At 36.6% G+C, this 21,982-nt stretch overlaps 1 protein-coding gene across 2 annotated transcripts; it reads right to left on the bottom strand.

Annotated features, from left to right (window-relative positions):
• Positions 1-4,273: 4,273 nt before the first annotated feature.
• On the bottom strand, positions 4,274-21,782 carry LOC126772180 (WD and tetratricopeptide repeats protein 1). Of its 2 annotated transcripts, none has more exons than XM_050492402.1 (13): positions 21,339-21,782; positions 21,154-21,265; positions 18,951-19,129; positions 18,538-18,739; positions 17,592-17,718; positions 17,204-17,313; positions 16,758-16,937; positions 16,560-16,687; positions 15,845-16,092; positions 15,618-15,774; positions 15,274-15,442; positions 8,899-9,056; positions 4,274-8,410 (listed from the first exon to the last, which is right to left on the bottom strand). In XM_050492402.1, the coding sequence occupies exons 1-13, from the start codon at positions 21,533-21,535 to the stop codon at positions 8,407-8,409; spliced, it is 1,971 nt and encodes a 656-aa protein (XP_050348359.1). In that variant the 5' UTR covers positions 21,536-21,782; the 3' UTR covers positions 4,274-8,406. The 2 variants fall into 2 exon arrangements, with proteins under 2 accessions (XP_050348359.1, XP_050348360.1); XM_050492403.1 differs by having other exon boundaries at positions 15,848-16,092.
• Between the last annotated feature and the right edge of the window lie 200 nt (positions 21,783-21,982).

The following is a 21,982-nucleotide window of genomic DNA, read 5'->3' as shown; positions in this document are numbered from 1 at the left end:
CGTGTTTGAACCACAATTTTGTCAAACCGAAACACAACGATAGTATTGGTATTTGGAGGTAAAATATGTGATAGGTGGGTGGTACAAAAGCCATCAACCAAGTATATTTTGATTTAATTTATTACTAGCGATTTTTTCCAGATAATCTTCGAGGTTATTACATTTTAAAATTATAAATAAAGGTTGGTGATACAATCATTTATACCGTAGTTACGCAAACATTTAGCATCGTTTAGTTGGCATTATAGGAATGAAACTTCTTAGTTTTATGATAGAGTTAGGATGAATATAATTTTTATGTTATATAATTTATATTGGTTACTTAACCTTCTCCTCAAAAGGGAGAGGAGGCCTTAGCCCAGCAGTGGGACATTAACAGGCTGTTACTGTACTGTACTGGTTACTTACATTACGATCCCATGACGTATAAACAGACACGACAACATTTAAGAAAGACATATAGTTTAGTTAGTTACATTTTTCAAAAAATATAGCCTTTCGGACACTTTTAAAGTCTTTTGTCATAAATTTTAAAAATCTACAAATGTTAAATCGCGCTGTCAGCTGGTATTTTTTACTTCATAAATCGTAATACAAATGATATTATATTACAAGTGCTACGTGCAGATACGCTCTACCCCACCGACCACATCCTGGGGTAGATCACACGTCTATAGGATGAACATCATTCAGAGTCCGAGGCTCACGGCTCATATTTAAATCCCAAGAATAGAACTCGTCCGATGCTGTTACGACCAGTAGTTAAAACACATTATGTACAGTCAGAAAAAAAATTGACTATTTTTTAAAAGGTCTCATTTGTCATAAACAAATCTCTCGTACACAGTTCAATGATTAGTTCCAAATATATTTATTTACTCTGGTGTATATATAATATATAATAGTTAAGTAATGTAATACATATTTAATTAAAATTGAACACATCTCGTAACTTACACAATCTCTTTTGTTCGGAATCGCTATCAACTTTCTTCAACTGCATTATCTGCTCAGGTACGAAACAAGCCGATCACCTTACAAATAATATAAAAATATAAACACAAACGATAACAATCTCTATTTATATCGATATAAGGTTTTTTATATAAAAGGGATGGAGTTGCGTAGGAGCGCCCACGCAAGATATAATGATGAATCATTATGTGAACTGATTTTTGAACCATCAGCATTATATATATATATTCAAACTAGATACAGTTCGCGTCTTTGTTCGTGTTGGATAATAATTCTCATTTGAATTATATGAATTAAATATTTATTAGCTATTTCTCTATGTAATGTGAAAGAATTTTTGATTTGTTTTTATTGTTTTTTTTTTTAATTTTTAATTGAAAATAAAATTTTTGCTTCTATATAGCCTTCCATCTGTTTTATAATTCACTTTAATTTGATTTCCGTATTTATAATATTTACTATATTAGTAAATATTATAAAGTACCCATCCCGGCTTCGCACGGGTTGAATAAAAGTCAATATAGAACGTTCATATTAAAGGACAGACATACAAAGAAAAAAATCTTGTTTTTTTGGGCCAAGGACCTTAACGGGCGTAAGCAGAATAAAGTTTTATCACAATCGGATGAATGGAATAGAAACGCATAAAAAAAATGTTTTCCTATTTATGTCCAATATATATTTGAGTTAAGTTATAATAATTAAAAAAAAGCTATTCGTATCGTTTTTACGACATTCATGGAAAACTTGAAACCGTGTCCAAATTTGTTTCAAAAGACATTGATAGAGTGTACCATTCTTTAGATCTTAACGAATACAAAATGTTATTTAAAGTAATTAAGAAAATACCTAATTAAAACGGCGCCTACATATTAAATTAGCGAGGAACTTGGAATATTCAGCCGAGCTTCCACAAAAGCCAAACAGCAATATAAAATAAACTATAGTCCAATGTAGTAAGGTGTAAATTAGATGCGTGTGCGTCTGCTCAAAGATGGCGTCGAACTGAGACTTACTTTTTATTCCATTTTCAAATACTTTGCCGACGTTCGAGCGGTTCCTTCTTTGGGATAAAATCGGGATCGGAGTGAAAGGGACAAAACATCGGGGCATTTAAATAAAACAAAAATAAATGAAGCTATCGTTTTCTAAGTCTTTTTGTGAATCTATATCTTGCCGAGTTAATTTAGAAAATTGTATAGCGTCCAATATTTTCAGATCTTTAAATAAGCCGTTACTGAACATATTAGTGTGCTATCACTATTCATTATAATCGTTCGTTTTAAATCGACACGCTATTTTTCCATACATTTTAGATTTCTAAGTCTATTTATTACCATACAACACAGATAATAAATTGATAATAAGTAATTTATTACTAATGTTATCAACTAGTTTTCGCCTTCTTGTTCCGTAAAATTTTTGGTACTCTATCCCTTTCGTTATCCCTGACAACGTGTATAAAAAATTTCGTTATGATCGGCATATTACTAAACACAAAATTATTTAAATGATAAAAAATAATTGATGATTTCTAAACGGGATATTCATAAGTTTAATTGTATTAAAAGGATGAAAAAGAGTAGCTACAGAGTTTCTTCCGGTTCCCGGTAGAATCTACATTCCGAACCGGTGGTAGCTTTACATATTTAATATTGTAATATACAACTAAAACTCACTACTTGAATAAAGAATTATTTGATTTCATTTGAGTAGCTAAGACGTGTAACGAAGAAATGAACAAACTATATTACTCGTACAATATTATTTACTTATAAATATTGTTTTTAACATTTTTGTTATTATTTTACAGATGAATTGACATCACGATTATTTGAAACGAAACAATGAAACAATGAAGCAGTTCTTCACTTCGTCCATTAAGTGTTTGGAATATGGAAGTTCAACTCTTCGGACGTACCTGGGTCTGGTAACTCCACCACCGTTGGCGTTCCTATCGCCAACGGGGGCAGAGTTCCTGCTCCTAGTTGCGATGTTCTTCTGAAAATACTGATAGAAGAATTTTGTATCCTGCCTGTCGTCAATTATATATATTATTTTCTATATATGTTTTAAAATTTAATCAAAAATCAATTCATTTATCTTCAGAATATATTGTTATGTATTCCCAAAAAAATATGTTTTTTGCAGATATGTTTTCAACGATTTTGTTTACGTTTTATGTAAAATTTATTTAAAAAAAAACCAGTTGATTGATTGATTTATTTTAAATAATTTCGTATTTCGTGTTGTTTTTTTTTACAATTTTGTAATCATGTTTATTTTTATAAAATAAAATTAAAAACACAACGAATTTTACTAGAAGTACCCATCTGTATACGTTCAAGATGCTCCCGGTCGAACGAATTCATTTATTGGACTGCACTTTAAAATATTTGTTTTTGCTATAAATTTGTAATGGGTATTTTGTTTTTTTTTTTTTTTTATTTTATATATTATAAAAATGGCTGTACATAGATAGTTCCTTAGTAAATAAAATTAATTTACTTTAAAACATTAATAAAATGTTGTGAATAATTTTTATACCGAAACCGAAACAGCCAGTGAATGTCCCACTGCTGGCCTAAAGGCCTCCTCTTCTCATTTTGAGGAGAAGGTTTGGAGCTTCCAGCACGCTGCTCCAATGCTGGTTGGTGGAATACACATGTGGTAGAATTTCAGTGAAATTAGACACATGCAGGTTTCCTCACGATGTTTTCCTTCACCGTAAAGCACGAGATGAATTATAATCACAAATTAAGCACATGAAAATTCAGTGGTGCTTGCCCGGGTTTGAACCCACGATCATCGGCTAAGATTCACACGTTCTTACCACTGGGCCATCTCGGCTTTTTTATACCAATTATAGAGAATATTTCATATTATATGGCCGGGTTATTGCGGTATCCACGTCGCCACCCTCTGCCAATTCCGAGTAAATATATTTTATATTATATGAGCTGAGATGGCATAGTGGTTAGAACGCGTGAATCTTAACCGATGATCGTGGGTTCAAACCCGGGCAAGCACCACTGAATTTTTATGTGCTTAATTTGTGTTTATAATTCATTTCGTCTTTGACGATGAAGGTAAACATCGTGAGGAAACCTGCATGGTGGAGCAGCGTGGTAGAATAAGCTCCAAACCTTCTCCTTAAAGGAGAGGAGGTCTAACCCAGCAGTGGGACATCCACAGGCTGTTACAAAAGAAAAATTTATATTACTTTTAATATAGTCAAGTTCAGCGTGATTATATAACCTAATTTTTATATTTCCAGGACATAAATAAAAACAGCAGATACTAACAAATTTTTAATTTATTATCAACATCTATTAGTTAAAAAAAATATCCACGAACTCTCTTACAAAACGCGAAGGTTGACAAAGCGCTCCCGCCATACAGGTCACTCAGTCCCACTTTTACAGTCGAGGAAACGTGCATTTGATATGAGATAAATACCAATTATTCAAAAAGTAATTAACAATATTATACTTTTGCCCAAGGAAATGACAAACAAACAAACTGATACATTTTAGATCTATTAGCAAAATTAATTGTGACTCATATTTTTAAGGAATTTATATTCAATATTAAATATAAATAAATTCCATTAGGGCAACATTATTATTCGGGAAATCATAATAAAAAAAGTAAGAACTTTGAACCACAAATACTTACAATAAAAACAAGATTAATGTACTAAGGAAACATGACTTTATTTCGTAAATAATATAATATAAGATCTCCATTAAATATGAGTGGGTCATTTTAAAGCCATTCAACTCAACCGATTGAGCTAAAGTTTTGCCCCAATCTTAGTGCTGATGATAAATTGTTCAGTATTGCCATATAAAACTTTATTTAAAATTAAATTTTTCACATGTGTATTAAGTAAAGTACATTATATAAAATATGTTTACTATATAACAGGAGCTTATCGAGTGGAACTGCAGCATGATGATGAATGATTACATTTCTATTTTATTTATTTTTTATGAAAAGAAAAAATTTGGCAACATTCTTTATGTTTCCTCGACTGCACCCTTTACATGCTCCATTGTCATACACACTATCTAATGTTTTAAACATATACCTATTACATGGTTTTATATTAACTTACAATTTCCCAGGTAAATTTAAACATGACTTATGTATATGAAAATAACAGCCTGGAAATTTAATCCTATGTTACATTGTTAACCTATATTAAATTTTGATAATATACATATTTTTGACACGGTGTCTGAACCGAACCCTTCGGATCTCCATTTTGGTACATCCGCTAAGGGACTTTCAAGTTTATGTGGGATGTTTTATATATTATACGGGTTGAGGTGCTTTTTTTTTGTTGACAAAGTAATGATGGCATAAATTTCAAATTTTACATAATCGAAATTAACCTTTTCAAAGTTACTTACGATTAAAATGGAGACAGAATGGATTTTTTTTTTTTTTTTGTTAAGCTCATTTGAAATAGTATATATAATAATATATAATGTAATAAAAAAGTTTTTGGGACTCATTTCTTGTTACAAAAATTAAATGTTATAATATTTGATGAAGCTCAATCTTCAAAACTTGCTCACGATTTGTACACCTCCCCAACGCCGCTACGCTGATCAACCATTCTTAACTATATATTTAATTTATGGGAACCACATCAGACCAGATCGCATAGTTACAAAAACATCACTACTAACATTAAACTTTTTTGTGGATTAAAAATAATACACTAGAAATTATACAAACAGATTTTTTTACTAGGATTTCGTTTATATTTCAATAAGAATCATTAAAAAAAAGCCGCGACAATGTCTCGCCTAGTCGTTCTAAATATGATCATACAAAATTATAACCAATCCTGCAGTGAGCGAACACACCCGCGCACTCAAGCGAAGCGGAATCACCTAACGCTACGGCCACACATGCGACCAAGCGTGATAACTACAAAAAAAAAGTACGCGCTTGATCGCTTCGCTTTATCACGGCTTTGACTGCACGGATGTGCTCGATCCATAGACAATAAAACATATTCCTACCAAGTATTTCATAGATTATAATTTTTTTAAATTAAATTCTATAGACTATTTATACTGACTTTACAATTTCATTTATAATAAGTCATTATATATATAAAGGTTTATCTCGTTTTGAACGCACGGAGCAAACTCCAAGTTGCGAACTTGAGATGTCTCGACTAACGCTTACAGCTACGGACTAAGGTCGAATCATTCTGGTTTGGCCTCAAGGCTTAGCAGAGTTTGTAAAAAAAACAACAAAGAGACAAATACTCGAACTGTGAAAAACAAAAACTATTTGATATGAAAACTTATTTCTTAAAATAGCAAAGTTTTGTTTAATGAAAGAATATTGTTATACAATTATAAAAGTTTATTCATAACGAAAAACTAACCCATAGTATTCATTTAACAATTCACGTTTCTTAAATCACGATTTCTTTTAAGGCAATTCACTAAGGTGACAATTTCGCTGCTGACCCTCGTTTACAAACTCTAAAGTAAAATTACTGCTATTATACGATACGAATAATAATATCAAAAACAATGACACCTAAAAAGTACAGTTTGCAAAAACAAATATATATTTTTAAGGTATTTTAAGTTTTAACAATAATAACTTGACAAAGTAATTTTACAAATATTGTATGTTTTATTTTTACTTATTTTCATTGTTATACGGAAAATATATACAAGTACATACATCAAGGGGGGAAGCAGCATCTATGATAATGGCAGAAGATGATGACGAAAAAAGTTGAAGGTGCACATTAAAACGTTTTCATTATTAAATATTTATAAAAAATATATATTTGTTTTGCTTACCCTACCGAATCCTAAAGACCGCTAAGGCCACAATATAGTGAAAAGTCGATGCTATTATTTTTTGAATCAGATAAAAGAATCTTAATGAGCCCATATCGTTACTGTTGGTGAAAAGGTCGTAAAATATGATAACTTTAGAAATAATCATAGAAACTGACCTACCTTACGTTTTTATTATTAGAATATTAATATTTTTCCCTGTACCGTTTCCATGATAACTGATATATACTCTAAGGCCAGTAATCGCAAACAATTCTATGAGAACTCATAGTGCCTCCGAACAAATTAGATCCGCAATTTCAGTTCACAAGCAATACTGCGGCGAGGAAAGATACGCCCTCGTAAAAGGGACGCTAGGTAAAGTATCTCTAAGCTTCTATAGTTCTAGACAGTCCTAAGTATCTCGACAGTTGAACAACGCATCGCAGAGTTTCCGTGTAAAATGACGACGTGACAATTTTTTAGAAAAGAATACCATAAGAGGAATCCCATTTTACGATATTTCACAATTATGTAACGCACATAACATTAATCACATTATAAACAATCCTATTTATTCATCCCACGAATTAATTACCATTTCACTCATACGCCGAACATTTACCGAAAAAAACTTAGCTACTCAAATGGACCAATCGCAGCGAGGCATTCGCCGCAGTGCGTTCGCATAGCGAATAACTCGAAAAAATTTCTGCGAATGAAAATACCGGACACAACGAACGCTATCAGAAATAACATAATGCTGCTTCCACACCGACTAAAGTATTGTTTGTGAATAATTTTTATTTTTAAATAAAGGTAGATAGACAGACTGGCAAATGAGCTACCTGATGATAAGTGGGTACTCCCGCCCATAGACATTGGCTTTGAAAGAAATATTAACCATACCTTACATGGTCAATCCGTCACGAACGTTGGGCTCTACGATTTTGTCCCTTGCCTGTATTTACTCTGGCTCACTCACCCTTGAACACGACAATACTAAGTATTGCTGCGTGGGTGGTACCTCCCCGGACGGGCTTCCACAAAGCTGCTACCAACTATAGGTATGTTGGACATTAAATTTACGACCTTTTACACTGACAGTGGCGATATGCGAGAAAGAGATAGCAACATTCAATAAATCATTAAATTATTGTAATACAGAGATTGTGAATAAAAAAAGCGTCAAATCAGCGTCCTTCATTTCTATCATTAAATGATTAACAGAATTTATCAGATTAATGATTTTATAATTATAAAATTATTTTAATATTTACAATGTTTAGTAGCTTACTATTATGCAAATGACATACTTAATTTGCGATATATTTTTATAGACATACATATAATTAAAAAAAAAATGTAATCACTATACATACGAAGTATATTATTTGTGGAATCGTCACGAGGATTATAAATCGTATTAGAATTAAAAAAAAAACTTGGCACCTTTTATGGTTTAAACAAATATTTTAAACAAAATATGTCATTTTAACGAGAGCAGAAATAATAAGATGAAAAAAGTAATATTATATAATAATTATATTTACAAAATGACTTCTTGACGAACGTGCGAATCAATCCAAGGACTCGGCACGGCATCACCTTACCTGAAATTATAAAAATGTAAATAAAGTGTTTTTTTTATTTTAATACTACATTTCGCCCGCGGCTTTGCGTGTGAAGTGAGACAATGGTGCGGTATAAAAAAAGGAGCCATGTCCTTCCTTTGGATTCGAGCTTAATACCAAATTTCATCAAAATCGGTTCAGTTGTTAAGCCGTGGAAGCGTAGTAGACGAACAGAGTTACCTTCCCATTTTCAACATCCGTATATATTATATTAATGTGCCGCATGTTTATTACCAAACAACATCACAATCTACGTCTCAGGATTAAAAATTAATCGAGATATAATATCCATGTGCAATGCAAATCAGTATTATCAGTATTGATCAGCATTTGACTTCGTAGAGTCCAGGTGACTTCAACATTGCCTCGGAATGTCTGCCAGTCGACCTCCTTGAAGAGTGTGGGATGGTGTGTGGGTATGTGTGCGCGTGCGTGCGAGCGCGTGTGCGCGTGTGTGCGGTACGCACGTGGCGCGGCAAGCGGGCGAGTGGAGGTCGCGCTCGGCGCCGCCGGCGAAGCTGATGTTGAGCAGCATGGCCTCGAAGGGGTCGCTGCGCATGCGCTGCTGGTTGGCGGCGGCCGCCGCGCTCGCCTCCGGGACCACGCGCGCCTCGCCCATTCCGTCCTGCGATACGTACATACTATTAACACGAGAATAAGCATAAATTTATCTCTGCGAGCCTCTGTGATTTGGTCAAAGTCCGAGATGGCCTAGTGGCCTAGGCCGCGTGAATCTTAACCGATGATCGTGGGTTCAAACCCGGGCAAGCACCACTGAATTTTTATGTGCTTAATTTGTGCTAATAATTCATCTCGTGCTTGACGGTGAAGGAAAACATCGTGAGGAAACCTGCATGTGTCTGATTTTATTGAAATTCTGCCCCATGTGTATTCTACCAACCCGCATTGGAGCAGCGTGGTGGAATAAGCTCCAAACCTTCTCCTCAAAAGGGAGAGGAGGCCTTAGCCCAGCAGTGGGACATTAACAGGCTGTTAAAAGGCTAACCAAACAGACTTTATCCATAGATAACTCGGAATCGAAGGTTAAAATTCACGTCTCATAACCGTCACTGGCCGCTGCGCCATGACCACTATCATTATTAATAGGTTTGTTCACTTAACACAATTGAAATATAATTTACTACTTAACACGATAAATTAAAACACATCTTGAAATATATAACTGTATTGAAAGACAAAAGAATATAACATTTTTAAACACTTTATGGTTTTATCTTGGGTTCTGGCCAGCGCGATTCAGAATTGAGACTCTTTTGGTTAACGCCATCTACCGACAAATAGCATAACTAACTTAACCGAACATACCGCCCACCAAGAACCCTCAGTTCTTTACAGCTTAGGTAAAGGAATCAATTTGGAAACCGGACGTTTCAGAATAGAATTTTTACATTTTAAAGTGACAACTCTCACATGCCCATCAGGACCAACGTGCTTGTGTTGGACTCGAGCCAGTAGCCATTTCGAAGGCGGTAAATCATCTTTCAAAATGACGACATCGTCGACATCTGGTTCACCAGCTGTATTTTGCCACTTGTGACGCTGTTGCAATGTATGTAAATATTCCGTTGACCATCGCCTCCAGAAGTGTGTCATCATCCGTTGTATTAGTCTCCATCTGTTTAACGGGCTAATTATTTCTGCGACAAAATGTTTTTCGGGTAGTGTTATCAGAGGTTCGCCAATCAGAAAATGTGCCGGTGTTAAAGGTGCGATGTCATCTGGGTAATCATTCAATTGGCATAATGGTCGAGAATTGAGACAAGCTTCAATCTGAGTCAAAAGCGTCGTCATTTCTTCAAAGGTCAACGTCGAATCTCCAATGGTTTTAAGTAAGTATATCTTCATTGATTTAATTCCAGACTCCCAAAGGCCTCCAAAATTTGGTGCTCTTGGAGGTATGAAATGCCATGATGTTCCATCATTACTTAGTAACTCAGCAACTTCCTTCATAACCTGACTCATGCTTTGATTTAACATTTTTGACAGCTCCTTTCCAACAAAATTTAAGCCGTTGTCACTATATAAATCGGAACAGTGACCGCGACGAGACACAAATCGTCTAAATGCAGCAATGAAACCTTGAGTTGTCAAGTCACTTACAGCCTCCAAGTGGATTGCTTTTGTTTTCATACAAACAAACAAACATAGGTATCCCTTGTATGACCTTTGACCTCTACCCTTTGAAACTCTCATTTGTATAGGGCCAGCAAAATCCACTCCCGTCGTATCGAAGGCACGTCCTGGATTAACACGTACCGCAGGAAGTTCACCCATCTTTGGTTGTATTATAGCGCCTCGGTGTTTCAGGCAGACAACACATTGCCGATAGCATTTCTTCGCTAGCTGTTTTAGACCAATGATCCAGTAACGACTCCTTAAATAGTTCATCATCAAAGCTATGCCACCATGTAACTCTAATAATATGCCACCATGTCTCTGATGAGCATCTCTAACTATTAAATTGGTAAGGTGAGTATTTTTCGGTATTATTATAGGGTGTTTATAGCGAGCAGAGACATGAGAGGCTTGTATTCTTCCACCAACCCGTAGAAGACCATCATCATCCAGGTAAGGTGACAACAAAAATAATTTGCTTTTCTTTTTTCTTTTTTGCTTTTGTATTATATCATGTATCTCTTCTGAATATTCTTGTTGTTGTATAATTTTAATGCATGTGTCTAATGTTCTTCTCATTTCCTCACTAGTTAAGTAATTTGGTTTATCATTTATCTCCTTTTTTGTTTTCAGGTGCAGAAATCGTCGACAATAGCTGAGTACGCGTATCATCTTGGTAAGTGTAGAAAATCTCTCCCATATAGGTTCAGTGTTATTACAAAAAAATGTTTTCGTGTGATTTTTTCTTTCTTCTAGATTTGTTTTAGGTATAACTAATTTAATAGATTTTTTTGTTTCAAGATTTAGCCAATTAGGTCCCTTCCACCACAGTTGTTTATTGTTTAACTCAGATGGATTCACTCCACGAGAGGCAAAGTCAGCAGGGTTATCTTCTGAAGTGACATGGTTCCAAGAATCATTATTCAGTCTAGTTTGTATTTCTGAGACTCGATTTGCTACGAAGGTTTGCCATCTGGTAGGTTGAGCTTCGATCCAGGCTAACACAACCATCGAGTCAGTGTATGCGAAAATGTTTTCCTTAGGTATGTTTAAAACGTTGGCGGATTCCGAGAGCAGTCTTGAAAGAAGAACTGCTGCACATAGTTCCAATCGTGCAATCGAAATTTGTTTCAAAGGCGCTACCTTTGTCTTACTCTCCAATATAGTTACATGTATATTTTCCCTATGGAACACCTTTACATAAACAACTGCAGCGTATGCAGCCATGGAAGCATCAGCGAAACCATGTAATTCAACTCTCTTGATTTCTGGGTAAGTATAAATCCATCTCTCCAATTTTATTTTTTCCAATTCTTGTAGTCGTTGTCTATAACCTAACCATTCCTCTTTCAGATTAATTGGAACGTCTTCGTCCCATCCGCACGTACAGAGCCATAACCTTTGAATAATAATTTTTGCCTTTATTATAACTGGAGCTAACCATCCGAAAGGGTCGAATAGACGCGCCACTTCGGAAAGAATAGTACGTTTTGTTATAGGTTCTATAAGGTCAGGTAAGTTTATATAAAATTTAAACGTATCATCTATTCTATCCCATGAAAGTCCCAGTATTTTAATGACTTTATCAAATTTAATTTCAAAAGGTTGTAATTTGGGGTTACTCTGCGTAATATTATCTAATATTTCATTACAGTTGCTCGACCACTCAAACCCAGCGCATTTCAGTAAGTCATTTACTTGTTTGTAAATTTACATAGCTTGACATACATCGTTAGCGCCGCACATTAAGTCGTCCATATAAAACGCTTTTTTTACTATTGATGCAGCCAAAGGAAATCTTTGCTCTTCATCTTCAGCGACTTGGAAAAGAGTGCGAACAGCCAAGAACGGAGCTGATGCTGTGCCAAAGGTAACAGTTAATAACTTATAAGATAACAGATCTTCATGAGGGCTTTCTCTCCAAACAATTCTTTGATAGTCAGCCTGTTTATCTGCGATTAATATTTGGCGATACATTTTCACAATATCACTAACCAGAGCTATTTTATATGTTCTCCACTCCATAATTAGAGTGCGTAAATCTCTTTGTATTACTGGTCCAGTTAACATCGTATCATTTAGAGAAAATCCTTTGGATCCCTTTGCAGAAGCGTCGAAAACAACTCGTAGCTTTGTTGTATCTTTATCGTCTCTCAAGATCGCATGATGGGGTAAATATATCGCATTTTTGTTTTCTTCATTTACCTTTATCATATGACCCAGAGCTAAATATTCATTAATTACCTTACAATATTCTTGTTTCAATTTTATATTGTACTTAAATTTTCTTTCTAATTGTAGAAATCTAGATGTTGCCATTTCCTTAGTTTTTCCACATTTCTCTACTGGTTCTATATTTTCTTTAAAAGGTATATGTACTTGATATCTACCAGATTCTATTCTGACCGTCGTTTTTTTATAGATCTCTTCACACATCTGCTCTTCCTTAGTCATTTTACGTTCATTGGTAAGTACTTCATTTTCAATTTCCCAAAACCTTTTTAGTTGTTCATTATCACTTACAGAGATGTGTAAACTAATTGTTTGTTTTTCCTTTACAGGTTTTGTATCGTTAGTATCACCAGATAGAATCCATCCCAGGTATGTTGATTGTGCTACTATAGACCCAGACGGACTCTTCAGCAAACCGACATCTATGATTTTACTATAGACTTCAGCGCCTAGCAGCAGTTGTATTTTATTCGGTATATGAAACTCAGGATCTGCTAGTGTTTTGTTATCTAGTGCAGGCCAATTAAACATCGTGATTTGCTGTGTTGGCAAATAGTTTGTAATATTACGTAGAACATACGCCTTGACATGGACTGTGAAGGTTGGTTTAACCCTTGATCTAAGGTTGACTTCCACCATGTGTTTGATGCTAAGCTGATTACCTCCACTCAGTCCAGTGACCACGCCGTTGATTTTTTCTCGTTTCAAACGCAACGTTTGAACGATATCCTCTGACACAAACGAGGCCTGAGAGCCTTGGTCAATGAGAGCACGGTACGTTCCTATGTTTCCATGGCTTGAAGACACATCCACCAGTGCGGTAGCTAATAAAATTTGACCAGGTTGTTTTGTAAAATGTGATACTATGTTTGTATGGTCTTTCTGACTTTCTTCTCTTACAGTTTCCTTTCTTTCAGGGTGCAATAAAGAGTGATGCTTTTTCTGACAAATACGGCAAGAGGTATTTCGCAGACATTTACTTGCTGAGTGGTTTGGGATAAGACAATTAAAACAGAGATTATGATTTGTACAAATTCCGATCTATCCTTAAAGTTTAGTTTTACGAATTGCTTACATTGATAGATGTAATGACTTTCTTTGCAGTATAGGCATGATATTGTATTTTTGTCAAATGCTGTGTGGAATGAGCGGGCTCTAACAGTTTTGGAACTGTATTCTATCATCTCAAGCGACCGAAATCTTGTTTCTAAAAATTGTTACAATTCGTCAAACGTCGGAAAATCTTGCTCTAGTGCAATATGTTGCTCCCATAATCGATGACTTTCAGAATCCAATTTGTTTACTGTTATATAAACGATGATAGCACTCCACGATTCTGTCGGTAATCCAAGATTGCTCAAAGCGTTCAAACATTCAACCGTTGAATCAATTAATTGCCTTATGCTCACTGCAGATTCGGATGAAATATTTTTCAGGTTCAACAATTTTTTGAAAATACAATTTGGTAGGTACCTCTTATTGTTGTATCTGTTTTTAAGTGTTGACCACGCTTGTTCATAATTCTGACTGGTTACAGATATACTTTTCAGCAACTGTTCTGCCTCACCCGTCACCGATGATTTAAGATAATGCAGCTTCTGCACATCGTCTAAGCGTTTGTTTATATGAATTAGAGAATTAAATAAATCATGAAACGACGGCCAATCGGTGTATTTGCCAGAAAAGGTAGGTATTTTTATCGACGGCAAATCAATTTCAGTAATTTTGTGTTGTGTGTCTGCTGGTTGTACTTCTTTCTTAGGTGCCATTACTTGAAGGTGATTTTTCAATTCACTTTTGTATTCTATATATGACTCCTCACATTGATTATATATATCATTAGAACAATACTTAAAATCTTTTCTATTTTCCTTCTTGATATGTGCTATAACTTGATCATGACCAGATTTAAATGTTTGCCATGTGTTTTCTAGCGTCTCCAAACGTGTCTCTAGATAACTTAAAGTAATCCTTTGTTTTGGTGATTTATTGTAATTAACTAATTAAAATAAATCATACTTTTTCCTTTCAATATTTGATCAAATTTCTCTTCCTGAACACTAATTATTTGATTTATGTCTTCCATTGTTAATATTAAATTAAAGTTCCAAAGTTTTATTACAAAACAGATACACAAATTTTTCAAGTCCAAAGTCACTAAATTTTTCTAAGTTCCGAAGACAAAAATTTTACAAGTCCGAAATTCACTAAATTTTTTAAGTGTTTTATTGATCGAATTTTGCTGTCCCAAATGAACTTAATTTTTCTAAGTGTTTTTTTTTAACTCATTATTATTTTGTTACATTTACATTTTATTTTTCAAAATTGTGTGTTGCTACTTCCGTTAACTGTTATTAGGTTTGCATAATTCGATGGAAAACAGTAATTGGCTATATTGTCTGTATATTGTATTTTTTAATGTCAACATGTTTTGTATCGTGCTGTTGTTTTCCTTAAATAAATAAATCTCTTACCTCAGGTCTCGGACTCCAGAGTCGGACGACAGCCTCGATACCGCTGGTTGCCAGCAGGAACATGCTCGGGTGCAGCTGCACGCAGTTCACGATGGACTCGTCCCCGCGCAGACAGCGCACGATGTTGCCGGACTTACGACACCAGATAAACATGCTACCGTCGTCTGAACTGTTTAGGGACACAGTTGGACTTTCTTTAGAGTAATATCAAAAATAAAGTGGAAATTGTATTAAATATATTATCAATATATTTTTTATGACACCAACATATTACAATCACAAATATTAGTTATTAAAAATATACGTAACTTGGAAGGAAAGACGTTTCTTATTGTAGAACTTACCCAGCAGCCACGAAGTTAGATTCTGGTCCTAAGAAATTAGCTTCCTTGATATCAGTGGTCGTGTTACAGTGACCCAGGAACCGGCACTTGTAGTCCAGGGCCGAACTGCGCAGCTGTCGCTCCAGAGCGCTGCCGGACTGGCCATCCTCTTCCGTAGCTGAGGGTGTTGTTTTAAAAGTAAACATTTTAGTTTGCCGATGTCCATCGGTTTGGAAAATAATACAAACTACCTTCGTCCGGCTGAGTCTCCATCGTCTCCAGCGCCACGTTGATGTCTTTTTGCAGCAGAAACACAGCATGGCTCTCCGCGTGCTTAGGGAACTTGTCCTTGAAGTAGAGCAGACACTCGTGCGCCTCGCGAGCCCGCTTCAGGTCCATCAGGCCTTTCGCGAGCCGGAAGTGGGACTTCACGTGGTTGGCGTCCAGCCTGATCGCCTTGTAGCAGTCGCGGATAGCGGCGTACGTGTCGCCCGACCTGAGATCATAAAAGATTTTTTTATTATCATCATAAATAATACATATTTATTTACTTTTCTTTTAGCTTGTGGCGGCGCGGTTGGAGGGAGCAGAGCGGAGCACACTCACCAGGCGCGGCGCACGAGCGCGGTTGGAGGGAGCAGAGCGGAGCACACTCACCAGGCGCGGCGCATGAGCGCGGTTGGAGGGAGCAGAGCGGAGCACACTCACCAGGCGCGGCGCATGAGCGCGGTTGGAGGGAGCAGAGCGGAGCACACTCACCAGGCGCGGCGCACGAGCGCGGTTGGAGGGAGCAGAGCGGAGCACACTCACCAGGCGCGGCGCATGAGCGCGGTTGGAGGGAGCAGAGCGGAGCACACTCACCAGGCGCGGCGCACGAGCGCGGTTGGAGGGAGCAGAGCGGAGCACACTCACCAGGCGCGGCGCATGAGCGCGGTTGGAGGGAGCAGAGCGGAGCACACTCACCAGGCGCGGCGCATGAGCGCGGCGGCGCGGTTGGAGTGCAGCACAGCGCAGCGCGGCCACTCCGCCAGCGCGCGGCTGTAGAGCTCCACGGCGTTGGTGTAGTTGCCCTTGTTGACGTGCTCGTTCGCCTGCGAGGCGGGAGTGAGTGAGAGCGGGCCAGTGAGCGAGTGGGGGGAACGTGGGAACGAGTGGCCACACCATCTCCTTGAGCTGCCGCACGCGCTCGGGCAGCGCCGGGGTCTCCAGGGTGCCGTTGGCGCCGTCGCCGCCCACGCGCGCCGGCTTGCCCTCGCCCTCGCGGTACCCGTGGTTGTGCTGGATGATGAAGCTCTCCACCAGCACGGGCCGGCGCGCCGTGTTGATGTCGAACAGGTACACCTGCGGTGACGTGGTGGCTCTTACAATATGTTTACAGCTTTTACTATACATCCAAATGATATCATCTTTGGAGAGCTCAAAAGGAAGTGACAGGAATATTTACAATAAGTGAGGATGATGTCCTCCAGACCGAATATTTTATCTGACATCCATGACAGATGACAAAATTATATACTCTCTCTTGTGTCATCTATTCTGCTGTAATTTACTGTGTCTTATGCTGATTTTTAAAAATTAAGTATGTCAACTTATCGAAAAAGTCTTACCTGTTCTGAGCCCAGGTTGACGAGCAGCTCATTGCCATTGTTACTGAATGCCACATATGTGGTGGATTTTTTTGGGAAAGTGTGCTCATTAGGCTCCATTGATAGGTGACCTGGGAAATTTAGTAGAAGATTCGCTTTATTTGTATTTTATATTTCGTACTAAATTTATTATGTTCAATCTGTTAAAGACTGAAAAGCAGATGGTCCGATACCATCTCCTACCATGATCTACCTACATCGAGTAATGTACGATGTGAATCATCGGGCACAGCTGTGATGCTATATAATATTGGTTCTGCAAGTATACTAGTACATGTAGCACTAAACACCACTCCATAACTATCGAGGTGTGGCCAGTAAGCACAAAGCAGACACGACAATCCCTCACCGGGGGCGAAGTACTGCACGGCGGCGCGCGGTATGTTGTCGTCGGGGTCTCCGTTGCCGGCGCGCGAGCAGCGCACGGTCTGCCGCTCCCACGCCAGGCGGGCCGGCGCGGCGCCCCCCTGCAACTCCTGACCAAGTCGCGGTATATGGTATCTATACATACGATACTCAACATGGACGACTGGTGCCAGTATGACCGATCTTTGATTTCAACGATTAGTTTTTCCACGAAAGTGGTTGAAAAAAAAAGTTTTTTTTTTTATAGTATAAGAAGGCGACCGAGCATATGGGCCACCTGATAGTAAGTGGTCACCAACACCCATAGACATTGGCATTGTAAGAAATGTTAACCGTCGCTTACATCACCAATGCGCCACCAACCTTGGGAACTAAGATGTTATGTCCCTTGTGCCTGTAATTACACTGGCTCACTCACCCTTCAAACCGGAACACAACAATATCAAGTACTGCTGTTTTGCGGTAGAATATCTGATGAGTGAATCTACCCAGACGAGCTTGCACAAAGCTCTACCACCAGTAAAAATTTAAAGCCAAATTGCCTTACAAACTATATTACGAAACTTTCAGATGAAATTTACCATAATCGAGGTTAGCGTAAAGCTAATATTTACTCATTAATAAAATTATATCATGTGTATAGGCAAGTACTGATTGCATACGGGGTATATGCACCCACATAAAAATTGTTGGTGATAGTTTATCGATCGATATCTTAGACCAAAACAAAAACCACTAAAATTTGCTGTTGAGCGGTAGAATATCCGACGAGTGGGTGGTACCTGTCCAGACGAGCTTGCACAAAGCCCTACCAATAAGTTAAATGTGGAATACATTTAACTTAGACAAAATGGCAATAAAAATCAACAAGTCAAACATTAGAGACTCTCTTAAACGATTTATTATTAAAATGTTGATTTATTATTTACCTGTAATCTTGCCAACTTGATCATTCTCGTATCATAGAGACGAACGTAGAAATCGTTGGCACCTACAGCCAACTGGTAGGGCCTCCTGGGGTTTACGGCGAGGCACTTGGCTTCGGCATAGCGACCCATGTGGTTGAGCAGGTTTACGAGGACATTGGCTGAGTCTGAGTTACAGCGGTGCGGGGCTCGAAGGTCGTGTTGGCTGTATGAATTGTTTTCTTTGACTCAATTGTTACGCCGTTATTAAAAATACAAAGTTTAAAACGACTTTTATCAAATTTAGAACGTCAATAACTCTCTTTCATATAAGGATCTAACATCGATCGATCAAATCTTAATATTACGATACTGACACAAACGAATGAAAGTGAGAACTAACCTAATAAAAACAAATCGTGCAGAGTAACACTTACAGCACGAGCCCGTCCTCGCCGGCAGACCACAGCATGTGCGGCCTGTCCGGCGCCACGGCCAGGCGCTTGACGCGGCCGCAGTGGCACGCGCACTCCAACAGCGACGCACCCGAATCAACGTTGCGCGCGCGCACCGACCCGTCCGCTGCGCATGTCGCCAGCGAATCCGGGGAAAGGAACTGGGGATGTTATCAAATATTGAGGATTTTTGCAGATACAAATTAAAAAGTGGAAAATCATATCCACGTAATAGAATTCTCTCGTCCAAAGGAGCTCGTCCAAGCTCTTATATATTTTGACGTAAACTCTCATCGCGATGTATGTCTATTTCGGGCCATGTCACTCAAATACAACCGTTACCAATAATTCTTATCAAGTGCCTTATCAGTCATAACTTTCGATTGGTCAATGTAGTGATCCACCAGGATGGATTTCTCGACTATTTTAACCAGCCCGAAACAATGAACAACTTGTGCACAACCTCTCAATCAATGAGGAGTCACATAAAAAAAATAAGCGCAGAAGACAATTAAAATTATAATGCTGAAATTTAAATTGATACCTAGTAAAAAAAAAGAATGCAGACACATCAAAAGTAGACCCAATTGAAATAATAGAAAGATACACCAAAGGCACGGACAAAAAAATTTCTATTGATTAGTCAATTTAAAAAATACCCTCAAAAAGTTAAGTAATTTATATTTTGCAATTAGGTTTTAATGCAAGGCTCCTCAAAAGTTAGCATTCTATTTTATAGTAACTGTTGTACTGTTCACAACATCAAATAAAATAACATAGGGTGTAATATATGCAAGCAACAAACATTTCAAACACTTTTAAATGTCATAATCTTAGGTAAAATATGGTTTCAATAATATAAGCATGTAGCACTCATATTTCTCTCCGCTAAGCTATATTAATATAAACAGAAAATAATAAATTGAAGTCTATTTTCCTTATTCTCAAATCGAATTATTCAGCACTGAAGTCACTTTAGTTGGTTCTTGGGATTATAAGTTAGTTTCCATATACACAAATCAAGACAGTAACAGTAAGGAGTTCGCATGGGTAAAAATCTATCTTAATTTATCAGTTTGTTTACAAGATATACTAGATAATGTTTCTACTCACTACCATAGAGTGATGAGACAATATAAGCAATGTTAACTAGTTCGTGACATCCAAACTACTCGTTTGAAACATTTTAGTCTATGTATCAACACAACTCTTTGTAGTTGAGATTAATATATATTACATAATTGTCCTATACAGTTGGCTAATCTGAATCACAGGACTGTACACACTTCCAATTTCCAGACTCCGGGCTGCTATTGACAATTTTCAACAGAAAATCTCAATACGTTTTATTAGCCCAACCTGGGATTTGAACCCAGAACCTGCTGCCACCATGATGATGATCTAGCCACTAGACCAAAGAGGCAGTCACATGTAACATCATTAAAGACAAAAAAATTAGTAAGCATAATTTAGTTACTAGCAGTAATTTAGATAATTAATATATTATTAATATTAATTTACATAACATATAAAGATCTTACAATTCATGTAATAGCTTATAATATCTGTGTTATAAAACATAGATTATATTAATCATGCATTTATCTAATGATATTATTACAGGAGGTATAATAAAATAAATAAATAAATAATATTATAATTTAGCAATTTAGCTGTATCTAAAACAAATATGCTTATATTATCAAAGGAATGAATAAATAACCAATACAAACAAATGATACATACAAATAAGGGGCAAGTATTTATTGCCTTATTGCATATTTGCCACTTTCAATATATAATTTCAATATATATATGTGAATTCTTCGGCATAGCAATTTATATATGTGAATAATAGCTAGTAAGCATAGATTTTCTGGGTGAAAAGAAATCTAAAGCATTATAGATCACTAGAATCTCTCATATTCTACTATAATTGATTTCTTTGCCAAATTTCATTGCAATCTATTCAGCTGTTCAAGCTTTGATGAAAAATAAACAAACATAAATTGCTGTAATGAATATTCTTCAATCTTACGATTTTAGACTTTATTACTAATTTTAATAATAATATTAAGCAAGAAACTCAAAATTAAATATAAACATATATAATGACATTTTTATCACACAGCTTATTAGTTATAATTATTACAGATAAATTTTTGAAGCTATTAATGCAACTTACCTTAACTGAGAATATATTGCCGGTATGGCCAGTGGAGATGTTGTGGATTTGTTTATATCGATATGGATCCCACAGTATAACGTGTAGATCATCAGACGCCGACGCCAGTACACTACGACGTAAAAGCATAAATTAGCATGTTTTTCAGTTCCAAAGTACATTGACATCATTGTGAGTGTACTCACGACCCATCGCTGTTCCATTCTAGACAATTAACACATCCCATATGTCCGTGCAGTTCTTTTTCTAGTCCTAATCTGTCTATCATATTTCTGGTAACAGTCAAACGGTTTTGGAATTTTCGATCGATGTCCCCTCGCTCCCGGGCTGCTGTTAGGCCCACGGTGCCTTGCGCCCAGGTCGGTTCCTCTCTTCTCCCCATTTTTACGAATATTCTTCAATATGTCTGATATACCATCACAATCAGACAAATCTACGAACTAATGCAAGCTAAGTCTATTTATAGTTAACGACATTTCATCGCACATAACAACGAAATAGGAAACGTTATCTTTATTTAAGCCCTATTTTTTAAACAATTAGGTATATGATAGTTATTAAAACAATGAATAAATAGCTCAATAGCTATGGTCTATGATCGAGATTTTCTTTCGAAAATTTGCAAAGCTGTCAAACAGCTGTCAATGTTACTAGTTAAAAAAAATTTCTTAATTTTATGATTATAATCAATATTTGCATATTGACTATGAAATATTTAATCTGATGATACAAAGAAAGGTTTTTTGTATCTTTTTGTTTATTAGTGAAAACTGTAATCGAAACTATAACTTAAAAACACTTTCGAATGTATTTTATTCTAAAGCTGAAA

Source organism: Nymphalis io, chromosome 12, assembly GCF_905147045.1.
Source record: "Nymphalis io chromosome 12, ilAglIoxx1.1, whole genome shotgun sequence".
Classification (NCBI taxonomy): Eukaryota; Metazoa; Arthropoda; class Insecta; order Lepidoptera; family Nymphalidae; genus Nymphalis; species Nymphalis io.
This window is presented reverse-complemented; position numbering and strand designations above follow the sequence as displayed.

Bases quoted from the DNA above. Each gene is read 5' to 3' on its own strand.
- LOC126772180 (XM_050492402.1), bottom strand. From the start codon at position 21,535: ATGGGGAGAAGAGAGGAACCGACCTGGGCGCAAGGCACCGTGGGCCTA. The intron at 18,740-18,950 runs GTAAGTGTTACT...CAATTCATACAG, and splicing joins GGCGAGGACGGGCTCGTGCT to CCAACACGACCTTCGAGCCC. The intron at 17,314-17,591 runs GTGAGGGATTGT...TAAATTTCCCAG, and splicing joins CGTGCAGTACTTCGCCCCCG to GTCACCTATCAATGGAGCCT.